Raw genomic sequence first — 13,887 nt, 5'->3', positions numbered from 1 at the left:
CCACATAAGGAGATATTAAAGAAAATAAGTAAATAAAGAGAAACTGTTCCCATTGGCAGAAGGGTTGAGAACCAGAGGACACAGATTTAAGGTGATTGGCAAGAGAACCAAAGACGACATGAGGAGAAACTTTTTTTTTAACGCAGCGAGTAGTTATGATCTGGAATGCGCTGCCTGAAAGGGCAGTGGAAGCAGATTCACTCGTGGCTTTCAAAAAGGAATTGGATAACTACTTGAAGGGAAAAAATTTGCAGGGCTGCGGGGAAAGAACAGGGGAATGGGACTAATTGGATAGCTCTTACAAAGAACTGTCATGGGCTGAATGGCCTCCTTCTGTGCTGTAACCATTCTATGATTAGGACGGGCGACCAAAAGCTTGGTCAAAGAGATATGTTTTAAGGAACGTCTTAATGGAGGAGAGAGAGGCGGAGAGGTTAAGGGAGGGAATTCCAGAGCTTAAGGTCTAGGCAGCTGAAGGCACTGCTGCCAACGGTGGAGCGAAGAAAATTGGGGATTCGCAAGAGGCCAGAATTGGAGAAGCGCAGAGATCTCGGAGGGTTGTAGGGCTGGAGGAGGCTACGGAGATAGGGAGGGGCGAGGCCATGAAGGGATTTAAAAACCAGGATGAGAATTTTTAAATCGAAGTATTGCTAGTGAAGGTGGCTCTCTGGTACCTCATCCAAGTGATTATTTCTCATATGTGAAGTCGAACCCTGTCCTTCACACTGCCAGTAGGGGGCACGGCTGTGAGGAGCAGGCATGTTGCCTGATCTCTCCAGAAATTGCTGAGGCCAATTTGTGCCTTCAGCCATCCCCTTCCCCATCACCACCAGCCGCAATCAGAGGACTGGCCAACTCCTAAAACTGTGTGCTTCCTGGTCTGCGTGGCTCAGTATAACAACATGCGGTGTATCCATCCACTGATTCATAGCTACTCCATTATATTTATGTAGGGTTTGTTCGCCTCCTCTTAGGGATGTCACTGATGACGGTGAGCTTACCATGTGGGGAATTGGATGGACAAACTCATCTGTTCCAACCAACGGTGCAACACTGACATTAAAACACTGGTGCATCATTTCACTGGACTGCCATACAATGGGATCATGTGTTAAAATGATTCCTAAAGCTTAATCTTCCATAGTATGTCATTGCAAAAAGAGTCTACAAATGGGATGTAGTTTGGCTTTGACTTTCCGGCCTTTGCTTCTCCCCCTTGTGTTTATTGCTCCCCTTTCCACCCTCTCTAGACGCTGTTGTCTCTCTTGCACCCCATGTATACTGCTCCCCTTCCCACCCTCTCTAAATGCTGCTGTCCCTCGATTCCCCCACATGTGCTGTTGCCTTTCTTTGGCTCCCCTCTCCCCTTCCCCCCTGAGTATTGCTGCTGCCAGTCTCTTTCCCCCATCCCTCCTTTCCATCTGTTCTTTGCTTGCTCTCTGAATTTGGTTTACCCTCCTCTCCTATTTTTCTGCTGCTTGATGCACAGCTTGCACCTTCCTTCGTTCCATCTTGATTTCCAAGATGTGTGAATATATCTATTTCACATGAATAATTCTACTCACTATATTAACAGTGAACAGTTCTCTGACCTTCAGGACTGTGTTTAATAGGTTACCAAAATAATCCAAAGTGTTTTCTATTTAAAGTGTTCTAGCAACTGGAACTGGAATTGTCAGCTTGGCTCAACTGGTAACACTGAGTTAACAAGTTGTGGGCTTAAGCCCCGTTACAGATTTGAGCACATAATCTAGGCTGACACTTCAGTGCGGTACAGAGGGAGTGCTGCCTTGTCGGAGGCACTGTCTTTCAGATGAGACATTAAACCAAGGTTGTCTGCGATATGGAAGACTCCATGGTACTATTTGAAGAACAGGGGATTCTCCCAGTGTCTTGGCCAACATTCTTCCCTCAACCCACACCACCAGAAAGGAGGTTAACTGATCATTTATCTCATTGCAGTTGGTGTGAGACTTTTGCATGTGTGCAAATTGGCTGCTGTTTTGATCTACCTAACAACAGTGGCTGCACTTCAAAAAGTCATTCATTGATTGGTGATAAGGCAGCATATAAATTCTTCTCTTTATAAAGTCCAGAATTCCCTATAGGTCTCATGCTGTTCAATCAGACCAGGAGAGGGGAGGAGGGGGCAGGGGGAGAAGAGAGAGAGGGGAAACACAGATGCATTGCCCTGTAAAGAGTGGGGTAAAAGTGAGTACTGCCTGTGCAAAACAGTTTTATGCTTTCAAGTTGCTTCTTTAAGGAAACATTCTTGTCTGTTGTTGCTCCGTGATATCTGGGCATGTAATGTAATTGAGGTGTGACCTGGCTTTGAGTGACCTGTGCATAACTAGGCCCCACTTGGCGCCATTTCTGTGCGGTGCGGTGGATTGGCTTACAGACTTTACACGGTGGCCTGGCCTGGCATGACAATGTTACAATCCAGGGCTAGCATTCCACTTCATTTACAATAGTTCATTAAGTTGTGACCTGGTACCAAAATTGAACTCTTAAAAGAAAAACAAGAAAGTCCTCTCGGCCCGTGATTTATGGGCATTGGTCTGTGCTGGTGCAGGTTGAAGGAAAACTTGGACGGATTCTGTTGAAACTTTAACAGATTTATGCCAGCCTAAGTGCCTCCTGTGCCTGCATTATAGCTTTTAAATGTCACTGTCTCTAATATATTGGCCACCAGGTGGTCAGAGGGCATAGGCTTCCTCGGACCTATTCTCCCGTACACAGCCATTGCTCAACTAGTGCCAACACTTTCCTGTCACGGGTTCATGAGAAAGTGTAATTAGTGTCATGTTTGACGTGTGCGTTTTTTTTTAGTGAGAGGACGTTGAGGGTCGAATGTCGGAATTGATGCTCTTGTAGGCCTGCTCAATAGGCTGGCTGCCTCAGCTTGACAAAATGCCAGTGTTATCTATCTAAGTGCAGGCCAGAAATTATAGATTATGAGACATGTGATCCTAGAGCAGCTACTTATCTGAAACTGTGTGTGTGTGTGTGTGTGTGTGCGCGTGCGTGCACACACGCGTGCGAAAGTGTGTTTGTACGCACACATGCACGCGTATGTGTATATATACATGCATATGCGTGTGTGTCTGAGTGTATATGTGCACATGCATGAATGTGGATGTGTGGCAATGTGTGTGCATGCATGTATGTGCATACGCATGTGTGTGTTTTGCCAGTTTATTTGTAAACTTAGCCATTTACTTCATGCTTCCAAAGACATCTCCTAAATTACAGAAAGTAAAGAAAAGAAGCAATACGATGCCATAATTACAGCTCATTACTGCATAGTAAGCACTTTCTGTCCTGCTTTTCACTTAGCCTATTCGTGCTTTGTAGGAGGGGGGATTTAGCACTTTTTTTATCTAAATCTTTGTTCTCTCCTTTTTTTTCCTTTTTTTTCCCCCCTAACCTCTAGGCATGAGCCATGAGCCAAAGTCACCTTCACTAGGAATGATCTCGACTGCGACCCGGACGACAGCCACCGTAAGCCCCCTCAACCCTTCCTCCCTCAATGGCTCCACGGTGCCCAATGGTAGCCCGGCAGCTAACAGCACTTTGTCTGTACCGTCAGCGCACTCTGCCAGCTTTGCAGCCGCACTCCGCAAGCTCGCCAAACAAGCGGAAGAGCCCAGAGGTGAGTGAGAGAGAAAAAAGACCAAACGATTCAGTTGTACACGAACAGACAAAAGCCTTGTCTCTGTGATGTACCCTAAGACACGAGGCTGCGTATCAGCACTGGTTTGACTGCAAGATTTCGCAAGAGATCGCCAGCCCCCTGACACAGATGGCCTGGTGTGATCAGTACTGCAAAGATCAGCTGCCTGTTACACAGACCATTTCTGTTACGTGTGTACAGCCTGTTTGCCACAACCCAGAGTTCACCGTGAGCCTGTCAGGAATTGTTTCCTGTCGCACAAGTTCTTGCACTAATTAGGCAAATGGCATTCTACTCCTGAAGGTATCTCCGATAGACAAGTAGGTAAATTCAGGGGCCCAGTGTGGAACTGAGACCTACAAATCAGGAGGGTACCAGGTTAAATGCCTGATCTGTGCTGATCTGAGCATTCAGGAGGGCCAAGTCTCACTCCTGATGGCAATCCATGGTCTCCTGTTAGAAAGTGGTGTATGGGAAGTTGAGTGAGCACGGGATCAAGCTCACCTGTGACGCCCTCTGTAGTTCAACAGCCTGCTGACTTTCACTGTCTAGGCTCACGCTTGACAAATAGTCACTTGGGCGAGGCAGCGCAGGGTGGCTAGCATCCAGCACGACTCAGGACATTCCGAAGAGGGGAGGAAATAACTCCTCCTGTTCTGCCGTGAGTCCCTGTTGGGGAATTGAAGCTGAGATTTTCGAGACCGTACTCTTGTTTCACACTCTTATTACTGTTATCAGACTGGAGTTTGGCAGATTGTAGAGATTAGGGAGGTCTTGCAACATGTCACATGGTGGGGGGGGGGGGGGGAGGGGAGGGGACTGTATTTAATTTGTGCCGTAACCTCGTACACTGTGTCCTCCAGGCAGAAAAATAGCAACACAGGATTGACATTAATGTGCAGCTAAAATGATATGGTTGCTAGGCGCGAATACAATGGGAGTGTATAGGAACAATCGGGGATTCTCCGCTTCCAAATAAACTAAACATTCTGCTGTCGAGTATTCACATCAGTGGAGTTGACTGTACCGGTGGGAGGGGAGACCTTTCCAGTTAGTGGAGAGCACCCACATGTGGACTTCTTTCCTGTGCTTAACCAAGAACTGAATGTTCTTTTCAGCTGTTAAAATCTGCAGGCGTTGCCTATCCGACTGAAAACCTAGTCTGTGCTTAACCAAGGAGATTATTTTACAGAGCGGCACCGCTGGAGTGTCCAGGAATTTGGCAGAGGATGGGATGTGAAGAGTGGGAGAGACAGAGCGGTGCATGGTGTTTTGCGAACTGTGGAACTGGCCAGGCAGATCATGATGTTCCCTTCCTGCCCTGTGCCTTCCTGTGTTCCTACATAAATATTGAGCACGGTATTCTGTAAATAACTCGTATAAACCATATATTGGAACGTAGATACGTTTTCTGCTGTTGAAGCAGTTCCCCACTAAACCAAGAGGGCAAGTCAACTCAGGCTATGTGGGCACTCCTTCTTGGTTTAGTTGCAGGGTAGCCCGAGCAAACAACCTGAAGAGAAGCTACCTCATCTGCTGTTGCCTGCGGAATGGGGCATGATGCACACGAGCGAGGGAGGGAGCGAGTAAGGGTAAAGAATAAAGAGGATAAAACAATCTACACGGAGGAGGGGAAATATTTCAAAACTGTCCTAAAAGATGATGGTGATTATATTGAAAATTATCTTCTACTTTCCACACTGTTGAGAAATTGTCCAGTCTGAGACACTGCGCTGGACTTCACGGCCTCAGCCATGCCATCATGTGGAGATGCTGAGTGAAGGTCAGATGTTTCACCACAGGGTAGGGGGGAAACATTTGCGGGAGGGTCATTGTGTCTTTGGGTTCTTCATTTCCCTCGCTTGCTACATTCCTCCCCATTTAATCCACAGCTTTCTGCAACTTGATCTTGAGTAACACAGTGGGAATTGGGATTTCCCTCCCACGTTAGTGGAATGGCATTTTGAGCATAGCACCAGAGGTTCTGACACCACAGGACATCCAGGGTTAAACCAGTATTGCTTCACATAGTGTCAGCCATGGCTCAGTGGGTAGCACTCTTGTCTCTGAGTCAGAAGGTTGTGGGTTCAAGTCTCATTCCAGAGATTTGAGCACATAATCCAGGCTGACACTCCCAGTGCAGTACTGAGGGAGCGCTGCATTGTCAGAGGTCTGTCTTTCAAGTGCAACACTAAACTGAGGACCCATCTGTCCTCTCAGATGGATGTGAAAGATCCCATGGCACTATTTGAAGAACAGCAGGGTAGTGGGCAATATTTATCCCTCAACCAACATCACTAGAAACAGATTATCTGGTCATTGTCACATTGCTGTTTGTGGGAACTGTGTGCAAATTGGCTGCCGCGTTCCCCACATTTCAACAGTGCATTACTTCACAAGTACTTTATTGGCTGTAAAGCGCTTTGGGATGTCCCGAGGTCGTGAAATCTGATATATAAATGAAGGTGCTTCATTCTTTTCTCAGTGCCAAGAAAAAGACTTGACTGGTTTGTCTTGTTTAAGATTTTGGGTAAGGGATTCAGAAGACATTTTTTAAAACCTTTACCTCAGACCTAGGAGGAGTCCAAAGAGGTGACTCTACATCAGTATAAAATATCCTATCTGTGCAGAATACACCAAGTACTTTATTTCTCCAAGTGTAGAGGTAATGGAAAAGCCTCTGTTTCTTAGGTATGAGTTTGCCTCATTTGCAACAGGCATATGTAAATTCTATCATCAAAACACTTCTATCTTCAGGGCAGAGTTTGAAATTCAATTCATCCTAAGTAATCCAAATGCCATATCATTTGTTGTACCCTCAGAGCTTGTTTGAATAAAAAAACCTGCACCTTTCAACATAGTTTACATTCTGATATGCTTGATTGATATTTCATCTGTCCCTAGGCTTTATGATGTGCTGCTGCTCCAGCACTATAGGATGGTGCTACTCAATATTGAATCTCCCGTCAGTCGCTTGTGCATATTTTAAATGAACAAGTCTGCTGTGTAAATGAGAGGTTGGAAATCGGGCAGCCACTCTGAGCTGTGAGAATAGCTCCTTTTTCTTTATTTTGAAAACATTTTTTTTATTCCCAGACTTTCTTCCTTCCCCAACCCCCCCCCCCCCCACTCTCTGAGCAGTTAAGTGCGTTGGAACATTTTACTACGTTAAAGGCGCTGTATAAGTACATAGGAATATAGGAACAGGAGTAGGCCATTCAGCCCCTCGTGCCTGCTCCTCCATCTGATTAGATCATGGCCGATCTGTGATCTAGCTCCATATACCTGCCTTTGGCCCATATCCCTTAAAACCTTTGGTTGCCAAAAAGCTACCTATCTCGGATTTAAATTTAGCAATTGAGCTAGTATCAATTGCCGTTTGCGGAATAGAGTTCCAAACTTCTACCACCCTTTGTGTGTGGAAATGTTGTTCCATGAACACCCCTTGGTACCTCGCCCATTATTCATCTATTAGCCTTGACAGTAAGCGCTGGGAGGCTCTTTAGACATGCAGGGCACCATAGCAGAGCCAAGCCCTGTCTTCACCCCACTTTCAGCGAGGGGATAATGAGCAGCAGCAGGGGCCCTGGCTAGCTTTTACCCTCTTCTTGTCCAAGGAACGGTATGGCTGGTTGGAAAGCGCAGGCTGAGACCAGTTAACTCACTGCAGACCTGGGATTGTAATTCGTACTTTCCTGGCCTTGTATGGCTCAGTACTACAGCAGGTCTACTCAAGAAGTCAGTGGGAGAGCTCAAAGAAAATCTGTTTTCCAAAGTCTTATTTTTATTAAGTGCTAGTGCAAAGTGACAAACTAGCCAGTCACAGAGCTAATCATTTTTAAAAAATAAATCAGTGACCAGCTATGAAAAGAACCTTTATAAGTCGAGCTGTGACAGCTGCCATTATTTGAGCTCCCCAGTCAGAGAATTTAAAACTGGGAGCCAAAGCATTAGAGAGCTTGTAGTCCCAGGCATTATTTTACATCGTGACTGTATCAAAACCTTTCTCCAGATGTTATTAGATATCTTAATGCACAAAGTTCATTCTGCTTGTAGTAAAGATCGGTAGAAACCAATAAGAGACCACCCCACTTCTGAAATAGACTCCACGGCCTCGCCGCTCCCTATCTCTGGAACCTCCTCCAGCCCTACAACCCTTTTGAGATCTCTGCGCTCCTCCAATTCTTGCCTCTGGCTGCCTCGGCCCTAAACTCTGGAATTCCCTCCCTAAACCTCTCTGCCTCTCTCTTCTCCTTTAAGATGCTCTTTGACCAAGCTTTTGGTCACCTTATGTGACTCGGTGTCAAATTTTATTTGATAACGCTCCTGTGAAGCCCCTTGGGACATTTTACTATGTTAAAGGCGCTATATAAATGCAAGTTGTTGTTGTTGTTCTACAGGCAATGGCAGCCCCCCGGTACCGCACCAAAGGGCCCATTGTTTAGGTGTGAACCTGGACAGCCAGTGTCGGCAGACTCTTTGTTTGGGGAAGGGAAACACACCCTAACCTGATCCACACACATGTATTTTCCAGCAGGGAGCCAGTGGATAGCAGAAGCTGATTTCCTCCTGCTTAACCCAGGGGACACAGCTGCCAATTGTAGCACCTCTTATCATTGTATCATAGTAGGTACAGCACAGGAGGAGGCCATTCGACCCATCGTGCCTGTGCTGGCTCTTTGAAAGAGCTATCCAATTAGTTCCACCCCCCTGCTCTTTCCCCAAGGCCCTGTAAATTTTTTCCCTTCAAGTATTTATCCAATTCCTTTTTGAAAGTCACTAGTGAAGCTGCTGCCACCGCCCTTTCAGGCAGTGCATTCCAGATCATAACAACTCGCTGCGTAAAAAAATTTCCTCATGTCGCCTCTGGCTCTTTTTTCCCGATCACCTTAAATCTGTGTCCTCTGGTTACTGACACTTCTACCACTGGAAGCAGTTTCTCCTTGTTTACTCTATTAAAACCGTTCATGATTTTGAATGCCTCTATCAAATCTTCCCTTAACCTTGCCTGTCCTAAGGAGAACAACCTCAGCTTCTCCAGTCTCTCTACGTAACTGAAGTCCCTCATCCCTGGTAACATTCTAGTAAATCTCTTGTCATCACCGTGGCTGAGATCAGCTAACTCAGCATTGACCAGGGATCGAATGTAGGATTTTGCCAATGTGTGTACCTCAGTTCCACGTTGGACTGTGTATTTACCACCTCAGCTATTAGGAGAGCTATGTCCGCATATTATGGCGAGCTGAAGAGTTATGCAAATATAGTCCTTTTTTTTTTGATCTCCGTATGGCACTAAATATTTAAGCTCTGCTAAAGCTGTGTAGTATTTCCTCGGTTCATTTGAATTGCAGATTGTGCTGTTACGTGCCTCTGAATTGCACAAAGACATCAGGTAGCTGTTGCATGTATTTTGCATATTTTCAAGGCCCATCTGTTGAGAAGGTGTTCAGTAATAGTTGCCAACATTCACTGCTGTGACAAAGCACGCAGGCCTGCTTCGAAATGAGCACTGGACCTGTCCGGCACTGGACAATTTGCTCGACATTGTTTGAGGCTGTTCCCTGCAGCTTTTACAAGCTACAGAACATTTTAAGTGAAGTTTAAAAAAAAAACCTTGTATGCTAAACAAACCAGTGAAAATACACATCCAAATACTAGAGGTGAAGGTTGTGGGACCTTTCAGTAAATTCTCCAAAACACATGATAGAAAGGCCACTGATTCACACCTCTAAACACTTCCTTGTAGCAGTTGAACAAATAGCATTGCTTGATCTTTTTCAGGTAGGTTGGATGCTTTTGCCCTTAGTAACCCTTAGTTGAGAGTAGACTATCAATCATTGTTTTTTTTAAAATGAGGTAGACTCTATGAGGGTAATTTTAACCTAACTCGGCAGGCAGGAAACTGGTGGGATCAGTTGACTTCGATAGAGAGTAAAATTGGGCGGGGTGTAACACCAGCGTTGCATCTGATCCCCTCAGTTTCCCAACAGGTGGGTTAGGTTAAAATTGCCCCTGATATGTCTGTATATAGCTTTTAAAATTATTTTAATTATTTTAAAATTCTGAACTGCTCCTGGAAGTACAGTACTTAGTGTAATTACAGTACAGTACTAGTTTGAAAACCTGTGCTGACATTGATTGGCAGGTTCCCACAGTCCACCATCATCCCCCAAAATAGAAAGAATGATGTGAAGATTGAGTGTACACACCCAGACCCTTAAAGCTGACAGATATATTTCACATGCATCTAAACCTAACCTGTCCATAAAATCCTCCATGTGAAGAAATGTTTAAGTGCTCCCTCCCTGACTCTGTGTGAGGAGCTGGTGTATATAGCCTAATCACAATCACACTTTATAGTAACCAAAGAGCTAAAAAAACTTCTACTTTCATTGTTCCTGGTGCCAGAACGGTAAGACGGTGTTCTGTACAGTCCTGTATGGCATCCCATTTTAACTCTGACATTTACTAAAATAAATATTTACTTTGCTTCAGTGCTTGTCAAGTAATAGGGATGAGACTGCTTCTATATTATATAGTGCTGAGGCCCAAGCTATAAATTAGAAGGCAGGTAGATTTGAAGGAAAGAGAATGGAATCATCCATGTAGGTCGGGTAATGGGAGTTAAACGGCTCGGCTGAATGATCTTCTCTCACTCTGTCCTTTTTGGCTGCTAACACCATCTCCTGCTCTAGCTTAATCTTTCCCAGAACCTCAAAACTTTGGACTTCCTTTCCACTCCCAGTCTTCCCTTCCTCCAGCGACCTACAGGCTTTGAAAACCCAAGCTTAGTATCGCCTAAACCGAAACACCAATTCTAAATTTACCTCATTTTCTCACCTACTCGTTCCAGACTTGATGATGTTCTGTACAATGCACTTGGTCCTTCACCAAGATTTCTCATTTTTTTAAAAATGAACAACTTGCATTGATATAGTGCGTTTAACGTAGAAAAAGTCCCAAAACGAAGATGCATAATCAGACAAAAATTGACATTGAGCCTAAGAACGAGATATTAGGAGGGGTAACTAAAAACTTGGTCAAAGAGATCGGTTTTAAGGAGGGTTTTCAAGGAGGAGAGAGAGGCAGAGAGTTTTAGAGAGGGAATTCCAGAGCTTGGGACCTGGGCGATTGAAGGGACGGCAGCCATTGATGGGGTGAAGGGAGTGGGGCACGAGGGACCAGAGTTGGACGAACGCAGAGTTCTCGGAGGGTTGTAGGGCTGGACCAAAGCTCTTACTTTCAGAGTAAGAGACATGCAAAGTACAAATCTATGACATACTTGAACTTGTAACAAATCTTGATACTTGGAATAAGCCTTGATTAAATGGTCAGGAGGCCTCACTGGGCATATTGGCTACTGCTGTCCGTATAAGACAGAGAATCAATGCACATGGGACAGAAGATCATCCAATAAATGGCCCGTTTGGACGCTGTCATCAAGCAGCAAATAACTGAAATAAGTCATTCGTTGATTAAGTGTCACTGCCTCTTCTTGCCTGTTAATCTAACATGTTCGCTAGTGTGCAAAGTGCACCAATGCTGCTAGTTGCGGCTCTGCATCTGTCACTTTTAATCTAAATTTGTTCAATTAACTGCCTTATTTCTGTATGAAGGAGGTTAATTAAGCAATTCATGTCCTTTCCAGCAGCACGCACTGAAAATTAAACTTCTTAACTAAGACCTTTTCAATCATTTAAATTCTGCTCTCATTTTAATGCTATTGATTGTTAAGCTATCACAGACTCGAATAATGCCTTTTTTTTAACCCGGGGGGATTAGTCTGCTAATTGTTGTTGGCCTTGGACTGACAAGATAAATTTCTTGGCTTTTGAACTGATATCAATTAGTTCCTTTTAACATTTTGAAATGTTTTTTGTTTAAAACCTTTCTCAAGCATTCCCTTGCATTCATTCCATTTGGCGAATCCATCCTTTCACACATGATGTTTTTAAAAGCTTTATATCCCAGGGGAACTCAATCCATTTCCAGGTAGTCACAAATCAGAGGTGAATCGAGGGATATGTTTGATACTGGGCCTCATTAATTGGCTACATGTGGACAGCCCTGTTACATGACTCCCTTTTATCTTTCAGCTAAGCTGAAAAGATTTCTTTTTTCACCCCCATACTTTTATTCGTGTTAGATGAGAGAAAGCAGATATTCATTTTATGAAACCCCAAGCCAGTTCACTTCTTGAAGGGTTCGAGACGGCCTTTGATATTCATGCAGAATATGGCAGACTGAAAATGGCAGATTAAGGACAGACAAAAAAAAGAGTCGAAATGTAAAAATTAATTTTCCATGGGCACTTGTGATACTTCCAAGATCCAAGTGTTGCATCTGTTTTAGCTTTGATTTAAATGGTATCTATTGTACATTGGCCTGTGCTGTTATGATCTGGAACACACTGCCCGAAAGGGTGGTGGAAGCAAATTCAGTAGTAACTTTCAAAGGGAATTGGACATATATTCGAAAAGGAAACATTTGCAGGGTGTTGGGGAAAAAGCAGGGGAGTAGGACTAATTCGATAGCTCTTTCAAAGAGCTGACACAGGCATGATGGGCCGAATAGCCTTCTTCTGTGCTGTAAGATTCTAGGACTTCATACGGACGAGGAGTACCCAGATTGTAATGTTTCTGTTGGGCCCCACTCTGAACTCTCCGGAGCCAAATTGGGTAAGTTGGTAACACTCTGGGATAGAAGGTTCTGGAACCAAGCCCCACATCAACGCCTGCAGTTCATTTTAATGAGGGTTTACTGACAAGTTTATTTATATCTAAAGGACTTTTTAACTCTCCTTTTTCCCCCCCCCTCATTTCTAATTTCCTTTGATATTACGGGCACGTCGGTCCTCCTGGCCACTGTTTTCAGCGAGATGTGGCAGTTTTACATTAGACTGCTGGCCAGCTGAGCGAGGCCTGCACTTCGGGAACCCAGTGGTCTGAAGGATTGGGTTCAACTCCAAAACACCACATCCCCCACCGTACGAACTGTCAAATATTGTGCTAGCATTCACTATCTAGCACGGTGTTGTCCAGTGCATTAGCCACTAGCCGCATGTGGCGGATTGGGAATCCAGATGAGGCGAAGTCCATTTCTGATTAGGAAATACAAAGTGAGGAATAGACACCGTCGTTGGCCATGTGATCTCAATCCTCATATTCCCATGCCATATAGATATGAACTTTAACCTTTTTGTGCATTTTGTTGATAAAACGGTAAGACGAAAAGCAGAGTATGCTAGTGTTTTTTTTGATCGCTGCGAGTACTTTACTCCCTTGGTTACTGAATGGAGGCAGATGTTTGTTAAGTAAATACACACATGTGCAGTACATTTACCTGTAGTGTGTGTAAGGCGTTTACAACAAAGATTAGTGCATGGCTAAAAAAGTGTTGCCATAGCCACACCCGTGGCTAGTCAGCGATTTATATTGGACAGCACTGGTCTAGGACTAACATGCAGAATGGGCATTTGGGTGAAGTACTGGAGAGTTGTCATGGAAACCATGGACCTGTAACCAAGCATGAGTCAGCATCGTCTTTTTTTTGGAGAGGAGGGGAGAAAATTGAAGACAAACTGGACACAGTAGACAATTGTCAGTAATATATAATTTCAGTAGTGACTCACCCATTTCTGTTCATGTAGCAAAATGTGAGGGAAAAAATGATCACTGTTTCACATTTTTATTTACTTTGGTATATTTTGTTTCCTGTGTTTGTGATTTATATTCAGCTGTTGGGCTCAGTGCTGCTCACTTGGTCAGACATATCCATGTCTGCCTCTAAACCTGATATAAAAACCTCCCACAAACCATCCAAAACAAATGCCCTGAAATTTCCAGCTGTTACCAAGTTATTTCCAGTGTAAATGAAATCTCTTGAAACCTGTGAACCGGTTCCATGTTGCTTCAAAATGAGATTTGTTTTTCAGAAATGTAATGGGTTCCCTCCCCACCCACAAGTTTCTCTGCTCCTGAAACTAATGACTCACAGGAACAGGAGTAGGCCTTCCAGCCCATTGAGCTCACACCGTCCGCCATTTTGTTGGAATCCCATGGAAGCTCTGCCTTTTTAATTCCAACTCCCATTCCCTTTTCTCCATAACCCTTATTAACCATTCCAGGGGATTTAGTTCCCTTTTAAACAAATCAATTGACTTTGCATCTATGGTCTTCTGGGCCCGAGTATTTGACATTCTCAAAACCCTT

The 13,887-nt window shown here is 44.3% G+C and overlaps 1 protein-coding gene across 6 annotated transcripts in view; it reads left to right on the top strand.

Annotated features, from left to right (window-relative positions):
• The window catches only part of gse1b (Gse1 coiled-coil protein b), a 544,566-nt gene that overhangs the window by 467,102 nt on the left and 63,577 nt on the right, over positions 1 to 13,887 (top strand). For 5 of the 6 annotated variants that reach the window (XM_067998134.1, XM_067998133.1, XM_067998136.1 and 2 more), the window contains one exon: positions 3,437 to 3,655. The exons of the other annotated variant lie outside the window; for it this stretch is intronic. In XM_067998134.1, coding sequence (XP_067854235.1) covers positions 3,437 to 3,655 — 219 coding nt within the window. The remainder of the gene's footprint in view (positions 1 to 3,436; positions 3,656 to 13,887) is intronic. 6 annotated transcript variants of the gene reach the window in all.

This window comes from Heptranchias perlo, chromosome 16, assembly GCF_035084215.1.
Source record: "Heptranchias perlo isolate sHepPer1 chromosome 16, sHepPer1.hap1, whole genome shotgun sequence".
In the NCBI taxonomy this organism is placed as follows: domain Eukaryota; kingdom Metazoa; phylum Chordata; class Chondrichthyes; order Hexanchiformes; family Hexanchidae; genus Heptranchias; species Heptranchias perlo.
Note: the sequence above shows the minus strand (reverse complement) of the source record. Positions and strands in the feature narration are given on the sequence as shown.